The 20,806-nt window shown below is 46.7% G+C and overlaps 1 protein-coding gene across 1 annotated transcript; it reads right to left on the reverse strand.

Annotated features, from left to right (window-relative positions):
* Positions 1 to 11,282: 11,282 nt before the first annotated feature.
* LOC149359385 (3'-5' RNA nuclease TATDN2-like) lies at positions 11,283 to 20,479 on the reverse strand. Its single transcript, XM_089567665.1, has 6 exons — positions 20,355 to 20,479; positions 15,885 to 16,185; positions 15,291 to 15,460; positions 13,971 to 14,100; positions 12,324 to 12,536; positions 11,283 to 11,524 (listed from the first exon to the last, which is right to left on the reverse strand). Exons 1-6 carry the CDS (start codon positions 20,477 to 20,479, stop codon positions 11,387 to 11,389), a joined length of 1,077 nt encoding a protein of 358 aa, XP_089423791.1. The 3' UTR covers positions 11,283 to 11,386.
* Between the last annotated feature and the right edge of the window lie 327 nt (positions 20,480 to 20,806).

Genomic DNA, 20,806 nt, shown 5'->3' on the forward strand with positions numbered 1-20,806 from the left:
GATAGTCAACCTGCGCAGTTTTTGAAGAGAATACATGCATCAAATGGTTCTTTATAGAGATTTTATGGAATTTTTTAGAACTCTATAATCAAGAATCAGCCGACGGTCGGATATAGCTAACATGACAAAGCTCTTCGTGCTCAAGTTGATATAGCAGTCTCGGCGACGGACCACCTAAGTTGTCGAGTGAACACATGATGGACAACAGCGTAAAACGGGGCGTAGCTTAACGCGTGACGTATGCGGTGAAAGCAGGGCCTCCGCTCGGTACTTTAGTGCAGCAACGGCTCCTGGTATTTAGGTGACATATCACTTGGTTGGTGAAAAAAAAAAAAACACTTTACTCACCCGTGCGATGCTTCCAACAGTCCAAAGAAAAGCTGCGTTGGTGACGATCAGCGCGTATATCTCCGCTTTTACACTGCTTGGTCGAGAGCACCGAAGAGGGAAGCGACCTGTCCGCCTTCTCGAAGAAAGTCCGACTGCCGCCGTGCGTGGAAGTGAAGTACCAAGGGGACCATGTGACGGGAGAGGAGGCTGAGCGATCTGCTGGTGGAAAGGAGGAACAAGTTCCTCTGTGGAGATGACCCCTTTCTCCTTTATCACTGCATCTCTTTGTCCGTGAATGAGGTCACCTAGCTTAGCTTTTTCCTAGTATTTCGACCATGGCCGCACCTATATGAATCATGCACTAAGGTATTTGTTTGGGCTAGTCGGTACATTGTTAAAACTGAAGGAACAGCGCACGAAAGAGAGGACTAACGAAGGAACAAACACAGCCCTGAATGAATCATGGCTGACTGCCATCAACGAATTTCTGGAATGTACAGGAACAACTCACACCTGCTGTTATCTCTCGAAGGCCCAGGACAACAGGCTTCTCTTTCGCCAGTGTCCTGCACACGTTAGCATGCCCTGCAGAGCCGTATTCAAGGGTACATTTTATTGCACCCCCCCCCCCCTCCCTTTACCCAATCGCACAGACTGACCTGGAAAAGAATGCGCCATGTTTTCGCCTGCGGCACAATACAAGGAGGAGGAAGTTTCTTGCATGAGTGCAAGTGGCTTTCCCTAGCGTTTCCTTTTAAACCACTGCTTATTACATTCACCGGAAGCTTACCATGCATGAAGAAAGAATGTGGCTGGCTATAACCAGTCCTGAGCATGTCACCATGATAACTGAAGTAAAGCAAAAGCAAATTGGTTTCTGAAAAAAAGGAAATGGCGCACTGTCTCACTTATCTCGACGGACACCTTAACCGGGCCGTAAGGGAAGGGAGGAAGGTGGAGGTAAAGGAAGAAAGTGATACCGTAGTGGAGGTCTCCGGAATAATTTCCACCACCTGGGGATCTTTAACGTGACCTGACGCCGTACAGCACACCGCCGCCTTTTGCGTTCCGCCTTTATTGAAACGCGGCCGCCGCGGTCAGGTTCGGACCAGGGTACTCCGGCTCGGTAGACGAGCACCTTAAGCACTGATCCACCGCGGCAGTTCATGATAAGTGCCAAGTCAGAATTTTCTGCCATATTTCACCAATGTTCCAGGCTGAGGTCTTTGCACTTCACTATCTGCTGACGCATATGTTTCTGGGTTTTGAAGCGCCGACTGAAACAGATGGATCAAAGAAACGATAACGCCTTGTTTAACTGGTTCGAAGGGCTGTCTTTCATGTTTTTTTTTTTACATTTTGCTCTCAAGAAAAAGGTGTGTATGGTTTATGGGGTTTTAACGTCCCAAAGCGACTAAGGCTATGAGAGACGTCGTAGTGGAGGGCTCCGGAAATTTCGACCACCTGGGGTTCTTTAACGTGCACTGACATCGCACAGTACGCGGGCCTCAAGAATTTCTCCTCCAAAGAAATTCTAGCCGCCGCGGCCGGGATCGAACCCGCGTCTTTTGGGTCAGCAGCCGAGCACCATAGCCACTGAGCCACCGCGGCGGCGTAAAAAGGTGTGTATGCAGGCCCACTAAAATTAACATGGCAAGTTAGGAGTCGTTAGCGAAGAATTTCAAGACGTGCTCTGGAAGTTCAATAAAACATGGTGCTGGGCTAGTTGGTAATTCATACTTGGAATAGTTGGAATAGCGTAGCATGGTAAAGACTTGGACGAAAGAAAGGAAAAACGTCTTCCCCTCGGTGCCATAACTCCCGGAGCATGTCGCACCATCTTGCGTCACCATTTTTGCTGCTCACTTTTATGATGGTCTTGTAATTCAAAATAAGGTAGGGGTTCATGACGCTCGCACAAGATTGCTCCCGTATTAAAGAAAATTGCGCAAAAAGATGACATGGCCAGAGTTCTTTTCGGAATTTCTGGTCTGAACGACCCCTAGGTGACATGAAATAGGAAAAGTAGAGTAATCGTTGAGAGAGGGCGGAAATTTTCAGACATAGCTCGGTAGAAATAAAAAACGGTACACAGAACTGGAATTTACTATGTAGAGTGAACGGACCGGCATTGAAAGTCAGAAACGAAGAGAATGCATGCTGTGGGACATGTGCGCGCGATATTATGCACATCTATACGACTCCCGTTTTGCAATAAACCTGGCGTTTGCACTGTTGTGAGCGATAATCGAGAGTGGTCGCAAAGTTGGCTGCGTCACACATAGAGCTGTGGATTTGAAACAGCATTAAGACATCACAAATTTGGTGATCAGAAGTTCGCTAACTGTTTCAAGCTTTATTAAGACATGCAAGTATACAGGGCGTGTCACGCAGCTTGAACCAAGGATGTTTTAAAAATGGCGCACCGGAGATGGGTGACAGCAGTGACATATTGATTCCAACAAGGTTGTTCTGCAGAGCTCATCGGAGTTGACAGCTAGTCCTATATACGCGCATGAGTGTTATTGGCAACCTTGCGGTGCGGTCGCAAGATTCCGCGTTCTTATGACTGCACGTGGCGACCGTGAACAGACGCATTGACGACAGCGGACACGACGCGGCATAGTTCAATAGATAATTTTGTCCTTTAATATTTTAATAGCTAGGTGTACTTAGGTGTAGGCTATCGGGAACAGATGCAGACTAGGGAGCAAAATTTCCTTTTTTTAGCGGCTAGGTTATTCGAACCGGCAACCAGTATTTTTAAGGCATATTAGTGTCATGTTTCTTTCGATCTAAAAGAGCAGAAAATGAATTTCGTTAAGGAAAATTGGTTTTTCTCTTACTGGGTGGTCAGGATTTTCAGTAAAAAGAATTATCTGAACAGATGTTTGCCCATGGTTAGAGCCTGTGCACATTCTGATCGATTTTTGCGCCAGGATGGCCAAGCAAAAGAAGGTTAGACGGAGGGACTGTGCGGGATTTGAGAAACTAGAGGAAACGCGGTTTGAATCGGTACAGCAGGCCGAAAACACGGATTTTATGTCATTTTATGACGGATTTTATGAAGACACAGGACTTTCCTAGAAAACGTGACACTATGGCGTCATGTTTCGCTGCCCGAGAGAGAGAGCTAGAGGTAGAAAAGTAAAAAAAAATTGAGAATTGCCTGAACGGCTTGTTCAAATGGAAGAAAAAATGGCCGACACCACCGTTGCTCTGAAGCAACAGTAGTAGACATTCCAGCAAAAATGGGGCGTGCACTGGCTTTGGAAAGAACATGAAAGTAGGTCAAGCAGGGTGGGACAGGCAAAGCTATTCACAGGTGGCAGCTGGGAAGTCTGGAGAGGATTTAGATGAAAGAAACAAGGTTATTCCCAGAAAGGAGATCCCAGTAAGTGATAACAGCCAGCAGAAACCTGAAGATAGGAGGGAGGGACAGAGTTCCGAGGTGCTTATGACTCACGACTCAAAAATGAGGAGGTCTGCAGAAGCTACACTGGGGCGCGTAAAGAGAGATAAGCGAGACTCAGTGGCGACTTTTCCAGGAAGGAGAATGTAGGTGGTTCTAGGAGACACGAGCAGCAATCTGTCTTGGGAAAATCGCTGGGCGTTACCTGGTAATGGTGGCGCAGGGACTCAATTATATGCCCTCAACAGTTTCCGCATAAGTGGATGAAAGTGCAGCTAAGGCAGTTGACGATAAAAGGTCAATAGCGCAGCCAGAGCAAATCGTTTTGTGCACAGCACCGAAGGCGCTAGGACGGAAGGAAGAGGTTGCCAAGGGTGTGGTGAGTGTTAATCGCTAGATAAGGATGTTAAAGATAGGCTTCGATGTGGCAGAAAGAAAAAGGAAAAAGCGTGTACCAGGCGTTGGCAGAGGGATTGGACGAGATGGCATCCATTTTGGAGAGGTGCGGGGAGAGGGTTGGGCTACCGGAGCTTGGCCGGTCATGCAGTAGCTTTTTGAGAGAGGACGCGTCTGCTAGCATGAAGGTGAAATCGACCGAAACAGCAAAGACGTGACCACACTTTATCACTTAGCAACAGTGTGTGCACCTGTACTTTCGATCCTTCATATATGTGCCAGTACAGAGGCCATCGAAGTGCGACCCCCCGTGAGCACCATTGCATAATATTTGGTGGCCACCCGTTTGACGCAGAATGTTCGAAGTGGTGCCAAATGACGGCATGTTCCTGAGGATAAAATTACTAATCGAGACAAACCCCAAAATTTGAGTGAGATTCGCTACGACGACCGTTCGTCAGCGAGACCGTGCCCCTTGAGGACCTTCAGACGGCCATTATGGCCGAACCACTTGGCGCAGGGTGTTGATGGTGTCAAACGATTCATCGTGTTGTGATGCACACGTTTTTAAAATTATCAAGCGATATAAATGAATAAATATACGAGATATAGCGAAGGTGGCCGTAAATCACAACAGTAGAGCAAAGTGGATGAGTAGTGTAAAGAAAATATCCGCGGATATTTGGATTTGGTCTTTTCCACGTTTGTTGAGAACACTGATGTAAATACTTGAAGCTCCCATAGCTAATGCTGTTAAGTCGAACACTGAGGGAGTGTTGGCGGAATTTTTTTTTTTTTTTTTTGGGGGGGGGGGGGGGGGGAGGTGGCAGGTACGGGGGCTTTAGGCGTTGGTGGAGGCGAAGAAGACAGCATATAGTGAATGCTGAGCCAAACAATATTTACACTAGGAGGCACAGGAACAAAATTATATAAATTTAACTCCAGTATCAGTTATTGAACATGAACATGTGCAATAATTTACTCAAAGCTATGAATAAGCTTGAAACATAGCATGAGGTAAACTGAAAGCGTAATGCGCCGCCGCGGTGGCTCAGCGGTTATGGTGCTCGGCTGCTGACCCGAAAGACGCGGGTTCGATCCCGGCCGCGGCGGTTGAATTTCTTTGGAGGAGAAATTCTAGAGGTCCGTGTACTGTGCGATGTCAGTGCACGTTAAAGAACCCCAGGTGGTCGAAATTTCCGGAGCCCTCCACTACGGCGTCTCTCATAGCCTTACTTGCTTTGGGACTTTAAACCCCATAAACCAAACCAAACCACAGCGTAATGGTTAGAAACTTAGTGTGTACACTCTGAGCGAGACACACATCAGGGATCTGGGCATAACCACCTGTAGGTGACGTGAAGATAGGAAGAGAACGGGTGGGTATACCATAGGGCAGAGATTCTCACGTATGAGCTCGGTAGAAATAAAGAGCGCTACACAGAATTGGAATTCACTACGTAGAATAAACAGACCGGTCTAGAAAGTCAGAAACGAAGATAATGCGTGCTCCGGGACGTGCATGTGCGCGTAATTAAACGACATCGTAGGACTTGCACTCTGCAGAAAACCCGGCGTCGGAATTGTTGTGAGCGATAATCGGAAGTGGTGGAAAGTTGGCTGCGTCACACATCAAGCGCTGTATTTGAAACGTGACTAATACATCACAAAACTGGTGATTAGAAGGTCGTAACATGTTTAAACTTTCATTAAGACATGTAAGTATACGGGATGCGTCACGTAGCTTGCATCAAAGATGTTTTAAGAAATGGCGCACGGCAGATCTTGGTGAAGGTATATATGACATATTGCTTCCCACAAGATTTCTCTGCAGAGCTCCTCGGAGTTGACAGCTAGTCGTATCTACGCGCAGGAGCAGAATTGGCAGCCTTGCGGTGCGGACGCAAGATTCCGCGTTCCTAAGATTGCACGTGGCGACTGGGACCAGGCGCGCCCAAGATAAATTTTTCCTTTAATATTTTAAAAGCTAGGTTTTTTTAGCGGCTACGCTATTGGAACTGGCAGCCAGTATTTTAAGGCATATTAGTGTTATGTTTCTTTCGATCGAAGAGAGTAGAAAATGAATTTCGCGAACGAAAGTTGGTTGTTCCGTATCTGGGTGGTCAGGTTTCTCGGTAAAGAGAATTATGTGAACGCATGTTTGCACATGGCTTCCCCCTGTGCGCATTCTGATTGATTTTTGCGGCAGGATGGCCAAGCAAAAGAAAGGTTAGACGCAGGGACTGTGAGAGGCATGGAACCTAGAGGAAACGCGGTTTGAATCGGCACAAGAGGCTGAAGAGACGGATTTTATCTTCAAGTCTAGACAGGATTGACCTAGAAAACATGAAATTACAGCGTCATGTCTGGATGCCCCAGAGAGAGAGCCAGAGGCAGAAAAGTAAAAAAAAAAAAATTAGAAGTTCCTGAACAGCCTGTTGAAATGGGAGAATAAATGGCCGCCACTGCCGTTCATCGGAAGCAACAGTGGTAGACATTCCAGGTCAAGCCACATGGATGGGGCATGCACTGGCTTTGAAAAAAAAACATGAAAGCAGGTCAAGCAGGGTTGCACAGGCACAGCTATTCACAGGTGGCAGCTAGGAAATCTGCAGCGGATGGAGATGAAAGGAAAAAAGTTATTCTAAGAAAGGAAATCCCACTCAGTGATAACAGCCAGCAGAATCCTGAAGTTAGGAGAGAGGGACAGAGTTCCAGGGTGGTTATTACTCACGACTAAAAAATGATGAGGTCTGCAGGAGCTATAATGGGGCGCGTAAAGAGAGATACGCGAGAATCAGTGGCGACGTTTGCAGGAAGGAGAATGCACGTGGTGCTAGGAGACACGAGCATCAATCTATGTTGGGAAAATCACTGGGCGTCTCCTGGTAATGGTAGCACAGGGACTCACTTGTATGCCCTCAACAGTGACGCCACATAAGTGGTGGAAACAGTAGCTGAGGGAGATGACGAAACAAGGGCAATAGCGCAGCGAAAGCAAATCGTTTTGTGCACAGCACCGAAGGAAGAGGTGGACAAGGACGTGGTGAGTGTTATTTGTGAGATAAAGATGTTAAGCCTGGAGATATTCTTCGATGTGGTAGAAACAAAAAGGGAAGAGGCGTACCAGGTGTTCTCACAGGAATTGGACGAGATGGCATCTATTTTAGGGGAAGTGTGGGGTCAGAGATGGGCTGGCGCTTGGCCGGCCGTGCTGTAGCTTTTTGAGAGAGGACGCGTCTGCCTGCAATGACGGGGAAATTGACCAAAACAGCAATTGCGTCACCGCACTTTATCACATACCAACAGTGCTGAGGCCTATACTTTCGATCCTTTATGTATGTGCCAGTATAGCGGCCATCGATGTGCGGCGACCAGGGACCACCACCATGAGCAGCCTGACTACGCCCATTGCAGGGCAAAGGACTCTCCCATGTCTCTCGAATTAACCCTGTCCTTTGTTAGTTGCCGCCACTGTATCTTCGCAAACTTCTTAATCTCATCCGCCCACCTAACTTTCTGCCGTCCCCTGCTACGCTTCCCTTCTCTTGCAATCCACTCTGTTACCCTTAAGGACCAGCGGTTATCTTGCCTTCGCATTACATGCGCTGCGCAAGCCCTTTTCTTCCTCTTGATTTCGCTAGGATGTCATTAACACGCGTTTTTTCCCCCACTCAGCCCTCTTCCGATCTCTTAAAGTTGCACTTATCATTTTTCATTCCATAGCTCCTTGCTTTGCCCTTAACTTAATCTGAACACTCCTTGTTAGCCTACACATATCTGCCCCATAGGTGAGCACAGGTAAGATACAGCTGTTGTAGGCATTTTTGTTCATGGATTGTGTCAAACGGCAATTCATCATCTGAGAGAACCTGCCATATACGCTCCAACCCAATCTTATTCTTCTAGTTATTTCCCTCTCATGATCCGGATCAGCGGTTGCAACCGGGACCACCATTTCGATATTATCTGGGGGCCACCCGTTTTTAGCAAAACGTTCGAAGTGGTGTGAAATGGCGGCGTGTTCCTGAGGATAGAATTACTAATTGAGACGTAGCCCCAATTATGTGTGGGATTCGCAACGTCGACCTTTCCGCCCCCAAAACATGCACTTCGAGGACCATCAGACAGCCGTTACGGCCGAACCGTTCGATGCGGTGCGTTCCGGATGGTGTCAAACGATTCTTCGGGCTGTTATGCACACGTATATAAAATTTATTAATTGATTTAAGAGGAAATGTACTAGACATAGCGAAGGTGGCTGTAAATCGCAAGAGTAGTGCATGATAGATGAGTAGTGTAAAGGAAATATCCGCGGAAGTTTGTATTTGGTTTTATCCTTGTTTTCTGAGCACACCGATTTAAGTACTTTAAGCTCCCATAGCTAACGCCCTTAAGTCGAACACTTCTTTAGAATGTGATTTTTTTTCTTGGCGCTGTTATATATAACTATGGGTATGCCCGCATTTCCATTCTTGCCCAAAGCTCGTAATTGGCCGAAAACACAACCTTGCATTTTACGTGAGGCAGTACTTCTGCCCTCCTCAAATAGCCCACCTCCTGCATCCCTACCTTGTGCCTGGGTACCTTGGCTGTTGTGGTAAGATCGGCTCTCAGCGCCCCTGTAATATTTCCCGTCCCACATTTCATTCTGTTTTAGGTGTTCCGTTTCCACCAGTCGCATTATCTCTAAGCCAGCAACCGTGATGCGTTAGTCAACACCGCGGATGTCAAGCACTTGAAATGTCAGGCTACGAAAATCATAAAGTGTGACGTGTTAATGAAGCTTTTCCGCTGCTGATTTCGCTGCCAAATCACGTACATAGTTATCTAGATGCGGTTTCGGTACGACAATACTTTGCGTTATGCGCGGGGATGTTGAATCAATATGACATTTTCTCCTCCCTTGGCACCGGTTCGCTCTTCTGGGAAACACTCATCTGGATGCCCCCCTCTAGTGGTTAGTGCTCCTTCCGTCACATTTAGCTCGCCTTTAGTTCGATGCAAGGGCCAAGGGAATCGCGTGAACTGGGCTGTGCGTATACCGTATTTTGCGTTTTTATCGTAAAGACTCAAAATTTTTCTTCCCTCAAGGGCTGGCTCGTTTGCGGTGAAACTGCACACAGAGCTTGCGTATTATGGTAACTTTTGTATCGTAGCAAGTTTTACAACGGTACTTGCTTAGTTGAGCCGTGCATGATGCAAAAGCGTAATCGTCTGCGTCGAGATCGGCGTACCGAAACCGAAAACACCGAGTTTTTACCGAAGGGCGGCAGTAGCGCCATCTTGCTTCCACAACGAAATTAAACAAGAAAAAAACAGCTCAGGACTACGCGACGCGACGGTGTCCTCCGACGCTTTAGGAGAGCCACGAAAGCAGACGATATAAGCTGAATCGGATAAAGTCATTGGACGAAAAAAAGACGTCAAACAATATTCTTTTAACGACACAGCCTCGTTAAAATAGTTGTTTCTGGCATTTTTTCCGCTCAGTTGACCGAAAATGTTCGAAGCGCTTCTGTTGAAGCAGACGAAAAGGCTGGAACGGCGTATTCAAAGGGCCCGCGCTCCTTGCAACGCCCGCCTTGGCGCCTTGTGACGCTTTCCACTGCAGAAGACAGATGGCGCTACTGCCGCCCTTCGGTAAAAACTCGGTGTTTTGTGTTTCAATACGCCGATCTCGACTCAAACGATTATGCTTTTGCATCATGCACGGCTCAACTAAGTAAATACCGTTGTAAAACTTGTTACGATACAAACGTTACCATAATACACAAGCTCTGTGTGTAGTTTCACCGCAAACGAGGTAGCGGTTGAGGTAAGAAAAATTTTGAAAGCCTTTACGATAAAAACGCACAATACGGTACATTCACGACTGCATTGATGGTGCTTGAAGGCTCCTTCGTGAGCTGTATTTGAAAATTCTTCGCCATGCTGAAATATTTCTGCCTTCTATATTGTTTTATTTCTCTATTAACATTTCCAACTTTCAATCACTGACCTATTCTTTATTTCGACCACGTGCCTGTATTCCCCTTTGAATAGCCTGCGCGATTTCCCTTGGCACTCATCACCAAACCCCGGCCAATCACCGGACGGGGCCATGTCTAGTCAGGTCAACAACAATCAGGTAAAGACGCGGCGCAACAGGCTGCGACGATGGCCGTGATGCTTAAGAAGCAGGGCAACGAAACGGATTTGTTATATATAGCATTGGTTCAAATCGCACTCGAGGCTGAAGTGTCCGCGCGCAAATTTACCCAACATTGCAAACAACCTGCTCTGCATGATCTGAACCTTCAGGTTCTATCTTCTTCTCGTGTTTCCCGGACATTTACCTCATAGTCTGCTGCGAAGTTAATGAATTACAATTTCAGTCAATTAAAGCATCGTATGAAGGGACGCTGGAAACGGCGTGGAAATGTCCCAGCAATACCTTGGCGCCTACTCGCAGCTCTGTCATCAGCGGTCACCCACAGTGGGAGATGAATTGAAAACAACCACAGTGCAAGACGAGACAACACCACTCAGAAATCATTAAAAAGACCTTTATTTAAAGTGCTATAAAAAGCTACACTAGAAAGTAGCAGCAAAAGATGCTGTTTCATCCATACACAAAATGATAACTTAAAACGGGACAAAAATTACCAGCACCATGAGTTCCGTGTCAAGCAGCTGGGGAGGCCCCGTTGTTGTATGGAAGATATATTTGCACTGCAATGTGTCACACAGCACGGCGTTATATTTCGGCTTCAGGATCACCGCGATTACGGAACAATATTGGCCTGAATTTGCAAAGGGGCTAAAAGTATTTCATGCCTAAAAACCCTGTCATGCCGAGCGACATGCTGATTCACTGCTGTAAAATTGATCATTTACTATTTCAATCTTTTAAAACATCACATGACGGGAAGGTGGAATCCGTGTGCAAATTCCCAAGGAATACCTTCCCACCCGCGGTAGGCCTACAGTGTCGAGTGAATTGAAGAGAAGTGCACGGCAACCACAATGCAAGACGAGAGAGAACAAAACAGCGAAATGATTAAAAATAAAGCTTTTATTTACAGTGTTTTAAAAACTGCACCAGGAAGTAACAGCAAAAAATGCTGTGTTACACATACAATATAGAATAGCGCGGTACAGGAAATAAAGTTAGAACAGCACTAATTTTGATGACAGGCAGCCGGGGAGGCCCCGTTGTCACATACAGCCTACACTTTGCACTGCGGCGTGATGCACAGCACGACGTCAGATGTTGTATATGCGGTGCGTGTTCTTGCGGACTGCCGAAAGAACGTCCTCCACTTCGATACCTCGGAGTGAGGCAAGCCGGGTGGCCACGTGTATTGCCATTCCAGGGTGGGAGGCTTTGAGGTTTCCCGACTCCTGAAAGAACACATTGAAAGGGAAGAGGTGACTGAACGGAAAATGGGTGTATCTGGTGAGAAAACAAGGCCATACATGTATTATTATGCGTTACAGGTATTTCGTAACAATGAATCTGCTACACACGTCCTCTTATATTCTGAGGGACCCATCTAGTGGCTCGAACATATTTAGTCGCAAGGAAGACCCACGGTTGTACTAGCAGTTAGTCAGGCGCGCATTGAGAATCACTTTTGACCGCAGCAAAACATTTTGCATGGGACTAAAGATGGCGCTATGCTACTGTACGACATAACCTGTGCCATAAAAAGCGAATGAAGGGGAATCTGGTAGCAAACACGCGAATGCATGTATTACTGCACTGTGTGTTTCGCGGAAATGAAGCTACTGCAGCAGGTGTCCTGTTACATTTTTGAGGACCCATCTAGTGCTTGGTAGATGCAGTCACTGTGGGAGACCCACTGCTGCTCTAGAAGGTAGTTTCGCGCCCTGAAACCACTGAGAACTCATTGTCACCGGAGAAAAAAGAAAAGAATGGCATGTTAATAAAGACGATGCTATGCCACTGTACGATACAATCTATACCGTGAACAAACTCTGGAGCAGAAGTTGGGGAAAACAGCTGATCTTTCGTAAGTTTTGTGCCCACTGTTCAATACTGGTGGCTGCTTATAGCGAAATCCTTAGTCGCACGAACCATCTGCCTGAGCGGAAAAACGACAAACAATGCCGAACAACATGAAATTAAACGGCGTACAGGTAGGGAAGTTCCCAGTTTATCACCTCAAAAAGTACTCACCGATTTTGGAAGGAAATATGGCGCATCCGTCTCAATCAACAGCCGGTCCAGGGGGATCTTACTGGCTACCTCGACGACACCTCCGGCGTTTGGGAATCCCACGAGGGGGGTGAGCCCCAAGCAGAGGTTGGGAAACTCTCCAAGCCACTGCTGGGCTTCCCGCCAGCCACCTGTGAAACAGTGGCGATGGATCGGGTAGTCCGTAGGGACCATCTGCGGAAGGGGACGGCAGATGATACACGCCATTAGAAAAGAAAAGTCACAAAGCGACCGGACTGTTCTAGCCACGCGCGCAATGATAGTAACCGGGGCTTTCTGCTGGGAGAAGTTGCGATTGAAGTGCAGATCATCGTCATCATCATCAGCCTGACTACGCCCACTGCAGGGCAAAGGCCTCTCTCATGTCTCTCCAACCAACCCTGTCCTTTGCCAGTTGCGGCCACTGTATCCCCGCAAAGTGCAGATACAGTGAATGAATGTTCTGTGATCTGTAGAAGTGCTGAGAAGTCGGCACGCCACTATGCGACCGATACTGAGTATAAATGGGTAGCCCTGCATAGGGGTTCGAGCGAGATGATTTCTGCCGGATTGTAATACCAACGCTTGTTAGCATGAGATAATAGGTGAATCATAAAAGCTAGTATTACAACCATTTATAGTAGCCAAGTTTCAGACATGTGGAACCTCCTGCTCCACCATGTTGTATAATGCTATAAGGGATATTCGAATGCCCCTTAGTAACAGCCATGATACCCAGCAATGCAGGATGAAAGCATTATTCAGCGGGAAAGCGATTATGAATGCAACTTTTCATATAGTGTAACTGTCACTGTGACAATCAATATATACGAAGTTCACCATATGGCAGACGGATTTTTTTTATGTTAAGAGATCTGCGATCGTGAAAAGGGTTCCCCACTGGTTTTCTGTTGCACACTTACCTGTTCGATACGATCGTAGTAAACACTTAAAAAAGATTTCGCTACATATCAGACGAATGGACCAATGACATCAATACTTTCATAAGAGTATCTGACAATATCCTAATATTAAAAATTTTTGTCCAAGACAGCTGCACTTGATGAGGTTTTAAATTTGGAAAACAGGATTAGCCTCGGCGCTCAATTAGTCTCGGCCACATCTCACCAAAATTCGAAAATTCCGCGCCTGCTGTGCACGTACAGCGACGCCTGTAAGTGACGTCACATCGCGGCGCATTTGTGTGCCACGTGACCTTTATTGATGAGCGTGGCTTTGGGCGCAGATACACGATTCCTGAATTTGGCAGTAATGGCCAAAATTTCTGAGCCCTGGCACCGAGGCCAAACGCGCTTTCAGAAATCTAAAGAACCGGTGTGGATGTTACCAGAGTCTATAAAAGGCTAGATTAAAATTTCGGATCGGAAACAGGCGGGAAAATAGAATAGTGAAAAAAGCAATTAATAAAAACAGATAGTGCTATAGCCAAAATGATTCTCCTATTTTTCGATGTCAAGAAAACTAATGTTACTATGTCGTCGAAGCCATCTGAATGCCTAAACATTCTACTGCAAACATCCTGTATATCCGGCATCATTATATTGCATTGAAAGAATGATGGACTTTAGGTTGCATTCAGGATTTAGTGTAGCCAGGAATATAGTGTACCTTTTTGAGGATGTCGAGCGTGTCAGCCGCAGAGTCGCGAGAGTGGATGATCAGCGGAAGGCGCCCATTCAGGGCAAGACGTACCTGCCTCTTGAACACGCACTTCTGCTGGTCACGTTCACAGTTGTTCCTGTACGAGCGAGAGGAGTGTTACAAGCAGAAAACGACACACGCATGGAAACTAGCATGCGCACAGGGGTCCCTCTGCAGTGCGCTAGATGGCAATAACCACCGCAGTAGGGTAAAAGAAAAGCTTCCTGACGGAGCGCGGAAACACGATAGCACACGTGAATTTTGACCAGGAAATTGAGTCAGGTGATTGTAGCATTCACAGCCTCGTGATCAGAAGAGACTCAAAGTGTTTTCATCCGTGCATGGTGGCTACTAATACCTCTGTCAAGCGCGCAAGTTAAGGGCCCTTGCGGGGAGTGCGCTTCGACGCCTCTAATTAGAATTTAGACTTCGCGGTGCTAAACGGGAAGGCAAAGTGCACTCGTGGTAAAAAAAAAAAAATTCTGAATTGACATGAGCGAAATTTGTGAATAGGTTGACGAAAAAGAAAACTTAAAAATTGACTCTTTGGCGTGATAGCCCAAATAAAGCGAGGCTACAGAGTTACTAACAATGAAAAAAAAAAAAGAGAAATAGAACAGAAGGTAAGAATATTCAGAATAAGGTGACGGCGTGGAGCGGAGTTGCATCTGATCGCGTTCCTTTGTTGTGTTGCTTCGCTTGTAGCCATAACAAATAGACGTTTTTTTATTTAAAAAGTCTGATAACAAGTAAAATGAACTTGTGAGTACAGAGGGCAAAACACATGCCTAGAACGACCGAACTGTGTGTTCAGCTGACCCCAAAGCAACCGAGACCAGGAAGGCCAAATATGACGATTAAATCCTATAAGCTTAACTGCACATGCTTACATGCAGACCATTTTTTCAAGGAAATGTTATCACTTCTAGACTTGTTCTAGACATGCGCTTTGCCCTGTGTACTTGTTATACACCATACATGATGTGCCTTCAAGGTCGCTGATGTCGACGTTGCGTACTTGGCCCTCAAAGGGCGTTCCCTTAATGCACTCTAACCGGAAAGGTCTCTTCCGCGAGTGACACTCCATTGTCGATGTTTACATTTGAGAATGTGCACTCAACTTGATCGTTTCCGGCCACAGATCAAAAACGCGCAGCACAGCACATATAAACTTTATCTTAAACGTGGCAGCCTAGGCTGACATGATCGCTCTGAGGTGTTGCTCTATCCGTGCATTGATCGTTGTGAGTGCGATAGAAGAAGCATTTTGCAAGCTCTCGCACTCACCTGTTAGAATAATCGAGGCCTATTTCTCCAAGGGCGACCACTTTTGGATGTTCCAGAGCCACGATGAGATCGTCTTCGACCTCCTCCGTATAATCGCGGGCCCTGTGGGGATGGCACCCGAACGCACCCCAGACGCCTTGCTCCGTCAGGATCTTCTGCCACACGTGGCGCTGCAGGGATACCACAGAATGAGCACATGAAAAGGAGAAACAGGGTGTAAGCTGGTTCATGCCAGTCCCAGCGAATGCGAGTAACGTATCAAAGATGGACCATATGCTCAGCGAAAGCTGGCAGTGGAGAATGAGTACTTAGCGACATAACATCGCACTTCCGAACCACAGCGCTTCTTTTAAAAAACGCGCCTACAAGACAGCAAACCACTGAGTGCCTTCCCAGCCTTCACGGAGCTAGGAACAAAGCAAGGACTATGCACCGCTGCTTTCACGCCTAGGAAACATAACAGCTCAACTTAATTGGTAATCGCATGAGAGAAACGCGCAAAGCAACCATAACTTCGAGCCTGACAAATAACGGCGGTGGGACGCTCCTTGTGGAAGCCAAGAACTAGCATCGAGATTTCGTCTGAAATAGTACCTTGCGAAATGTCGATGGGTCGCAGAAGTTAGCCACGCAGGCTTCGTAGCAGTCCGGGTAGGTGTCGCGATGTTTTACGCGGAACTGGGCGTACGAGCCGCGGTGACCCACTCTGTTGAAAAGGAAGTCGAGGTGACAGTGGGTGTCCAAAAGGCCCACTCGTGATGGCAACCGGTAAGGCCATTGCTTGTTTGGTTTGGGGATGACATTCGTGGCTGTTGTCGAATGGTTGTCCCAGACGACAAAGCCGTCGTTGCAGCAGGAATCAGCGATTGGCTGCTGTAGCGCCATGATAGTCAACCTGCGCAGGTTTTGAAGAGAATACATGCATCAAATGCTTCTTTATAGAGACTTTATAGAATTTTTTAAAACTCTATAATCAAGAATCAGCCGACGGTCGGATATAACTAACATGACAAAGCTCTTCGTGCTCAAGTTGATATAGCAGTCTCGGCGACGGACCACCTGAGTTGTCGAGTGAACACATTATGGACAACAGCGTAAAACGGGGCGTAGCTTAACGCGTGACGTATGCGGTGAAAGCAGGGCCTCCGCTCGGTACTTTAGTGCAGCAACGGCTCCTGGTATTTAGGTGATATAGCACTTGGTTGGTGAAAAAAAAAAAAAAACACTTTACTGACCCGTGCGATGCTTCCAACAGTCCAAAGAAAAGCTGCGTTGGTGACGATCAGCGCGTATATCTCCGCTTTTACACTGCTTGGTCGAGAGCACCGAAGAGGGGAGCGACCTGTCCGCCTTCTCGAAGAAAGTCCGACTGCCGCCGTGCGTGGAAGTGAAGTACCAAGGGGACCATGTGACGGGAGAGGAGGCTGAGCGATCTGCTGGTGGAAAGGAGGAAAAAGTTCCTCTGTGGGGATGACCCCTTTCTCCTTTATCACTGCATCTCTTTGTCCGTGAATGAGGTCACCTAGCTTAGCTTTTTCCTAGTATTTCGACCATGGCCGCACCTATATGAATCATGCACTAAGGTATTTGTTTGGGCTAGTCTGTACATTGTTAAAACTGAAGGAACAGCGCACGAAAGAGAGGACTAAGGAAGGAACAAACAGAGCGCTGAATGAATCATGGCTGACTGCCATCAACGAATTTCTGGAATGTACAGGAACAACTCACACCTGCTGTTATCTCTCGAAGGCCCAGGACAACAGGCTTCTCTTTCGCCAGTGTCCTGCACACGTTAGCATGCCCTGCAGAGCCGTATTCAAGGGTACATTTTATTGCACCCCCCGCCCCCCCCCTCCCTTTACCCAATCGCACAGACTGACCTGGAAAAGAATGCGCCATGTTTTCGCCTGCGGCACAATACAGGGAGGAGGAAGTTTCTTGCATGAGTGCAAGTGGCTTTCCCTAGCGTTTCCTTTTAAACCACTGCTTATTACATTCACCGGAAGCTTACCATGCATGAAGAAATAATGTGGCTGGCTATAACCAGTCCTGAGCATGTCACCATGATAACTGAAGTAAAGCAAAAGCAAATTGGTTTCTGAAAAAAAGGAAATGGCGCACTGTCTCACTTATCTCGACGGACACCTTAACCGGGCCGTAAGGGAAGGGAGGAAGGTGGAGGTAAAGGAAGAAAGTGATGCCGTAGTGGAGGTCTCCGGAATAATTTCCACCACCTGGGGATCTTTAACGTGACCTGACGCCATACAGCACACCGCCGCCTTTTGCGTTCCGCCTTTATTGAAATGCGGCCGCCGCGGTCAGGTTCGGACCAGGGTACTCCGGCTCGGTAGACGAGCGCCTTAAGCACTGATCCACCGCGGCAGTTCATGATAAGTGCCAAGTCAGAATTTTCTGCCATATTTCACCAATGTTCTAGGCTGAGGTCTTTGCACTTCACTATCTGCTGACGCATATGTTTCTGGGTTTTGAAGCGCCGACTGAAACAGATGGATCAAAGAAACGATAACGCCTTGTTTAACTGGTTCGAAGGGCTGTCTTTCATGTTTTTTTTTTTTTTTACATTTTGCTGTCAAGAAAAAGGTGTGTATGCCGACCCACTAAAATTAACATGGGAAGTTAGGAGTCGTTAGCGAAGAATTTCAAGACATGCTCTGGAAGTTCAATAAAACATGGTGCTGGGCTAGTTGGTAATTCATACTTGGAATAGTTGGAATAGCGTAGCATGGTAAAGACTTGGACGAAAGAAAGGAAAAACGTCTTCCCCTCGGAGCCATAACTCCCGGAGCATGTCGCACCATCTTGCGTAACCATTTTTGCTGCTCACTCATAAGATGGTCTTGTAATTCAAAATAAGGTAGGGGTTCATGACGCTCGTTCGAGATTGCTCCCGTATTGAAGAAAACTGCGCAAAAAGATGACATGGCCAGAGTTCTTCTCGGAATTTCTGGTCTTAACGACCCCTAGGTGACATGAAAATAGGAAAAGTAGAGTAATCGTTGAGAGAGGGCGGAAATTTTCAGACAAAGCTCGGTAGAAATAAAAAACGGTACACAGAACTGGAATTTACTATGTAGAGTGAACGGACCGGCATTGAAAGTGACAAACGAAGAGAATGCATGCTGTGGGACGTTTCGTGCGCGCGATATTACGCACATCTATACGACTGCCGTTTCGCAATAAACCCGGCGTTGGCATTGTTGTGAGCGATAATCGGGAGTGGTCGCAAAGTTCGCTGCGTCAACACATAGAGCGGTGGATTTGAAACATGATTAAAACCTCACAACTTTGGTGATCAGAAGTTCGCTAACTGTTTCAAGCTTTATTAAGACATGCAAGTATACAGGGTGTGTCACGTAGCTTGAACCAAGGATGTTTTAAAAAATGGCGCACCGGAGATGGGTGACAGCAGTGACATATTGATTCCAACAAGATTGTTCTGCAAAGGTCATCGGAAATGACAACTAGTCTTATATACGCGCATGATTGTTATTGGCAACCTCGCGGTACGGTCGCAAGATTGCGTGTTCGTATGACTGCACGTGGCGACCGTGAACGGCAGCGGACACGACGCGGCATAGTTCAATAGATAATTTTGTCCTTTAATATGTTAACAGCTAGATGTACTTAGGTGTAAGCTATCGGGGATAGATGCAGACTAGGGAGCAAAATTTCCTCTTTTTTAGCGGCTAGGTTATTCCAACCGGCAACCAATATTTTTAAGGCATATTAGTGTCATGTTTCATTCGATCTAAAAGAGCAGAAAATGAATTTCGTTAAGGAAAACTGGTTTTTCTCTTACTGGGCGGTCAGGATTTTCAGTAAACAGAATTATCTGAACAGATGTTTGCCCATGGTTTGAGCCTGTGCACGTTCTGATCGATTTTTGCGGCAGGATGGCCAAGCAAAAGAAGGTTAGAAGCAGGGACTGTGCGGGATTTGAGAACCTAGAGGAAACGCGGTTTGAATCGGTACAGCAGGCGGAAGACACGGATTTTATGTGCACGTCTGGACAGGGCTGTCCTAGAAAACGTGACACTATAGCGTCATGTCTGGGTGCCCGAGAGAGATAGCTAGAGGTAGAAAAGTAAAAAAAAAAATTGAGAATTTCCTGAACGGCCTGTTCAAATGGAAGAAAAAATGGCCGACACCGCCGTTGATCTGAAGCAGTAGACATTCCAGCAAAAATGGGGCGTGCACTGGCTTTGGAAAGAGCATGAAAGTAGGTCAAGCAGGGTGGGATAGGCAAAGCTGTTCACAGGTGGCAGCTGGGAAGTCTGGAGAGGATTTAGATTAAAGAAACAAGGTTATTCCCAGAAAGGAGATCCCAGTAAGTGATAACAGCCAGCAGAAACCTGAAGATAGGAGGGAGGGACAGAGTTCCGAGGCGGTTATGATTCACGACTCAAAATGAGGAGGTCTGCCGGAGCTATAATGGGGCGCGTAAAGAGAGGTAGTAACACGTTCTGTTGGGCGAGTTGGTTCATCTTGGTAATGTAAAAGCTTTTAGCGCAAAACGACTTGCGCTAAAAGCATTTACATTACTAAAGAGAGGTACGTCCTCTTTAATGACTTGTTACGTGTACAATGCGCTTGATGACAGATTTGTTGGTATTTTTGCTGTCTTTTTTTTTCCTACCACTACTGTAATGACCCTTCAATAGGGTTAACAGTATCAATAAACAAACAAACAAGATACGCGAGAATCAGTAGCGACTTTTCCAGGAAGGAGAATGTAGCTGGTTCTAGGGGACACGAGCAGCAATCTGTCTTGGGAAAATCGCTGGGCGTTACCCGGTAATGGTAGCGGAGGGACTAAATTGTATGACCCCAACAGTGACGCCGCATAAGTGAAGTAAAGTGCAGCTAAGGCAGTTGACGATAAAAGGTCAATAGCGCACCCAGAGCAAATCGTTTTGTGCACAGCACCGAAGGCTCTAGGATGGAAGGAAGAGGTTGCTAAGGGTGTGGTGAGTGTTAATCGCGAGATAAGGATGTTAAAGATAGGCTTCGATGTGGCAGAAAGAAAAAGGAAAAAGCGTGTACCAGGCGTTGGCAGAGGGATTGGACGAGATGGCATCCATTTTGGAGAGGTGCGGGGAGAAGGTTGGGCTGCCGGAGCTTGACCGGTTGTGCAGTAGCTTTTTGAGAGAGGACGCGTCTGCTAGCATGAAGGTGAAATCGACCGAAACAGCAACGACGTGACCACACTTTATCACATAGCAACAGTGTGTGCACCTGTACTTTCGATCCTTCATATATGTGCCAGTATAGAGGCCATCGCAGTGCGACGCCCTGGGAGCACCATTGCATAATATTTGGTGGCCACCCGTTTGACGCAGATTGTTAGAAGTGGTGCCATATGACGGCATGTTCCTGAGGATAAAATTACTAATCGAGACAAAGCCCAAAATTTGAGTGAGATTTTCTACGACGACCGTTCGTCACCGAACTGTGTTGCGTTTCAATGCTCTCTTGTATTGTATGCTCGAAGAAGC

This window comes from Amblyomma mixtum, chromosome 2, assembly GCF_055824585.1.
Source record: "Amblyomma mixtum isolate Tamu chromosome 2, ASM5582458v1, whole genome shotgun sequence".
In the NCBI taxonomy this organism is placed as follows: domain Eukaryota; kingdom Metazoa; phylum Arthropoda; class Arachnida; order Ixodida; family Ixodidae; genus Amblyomma; species Amblyomma mixtum.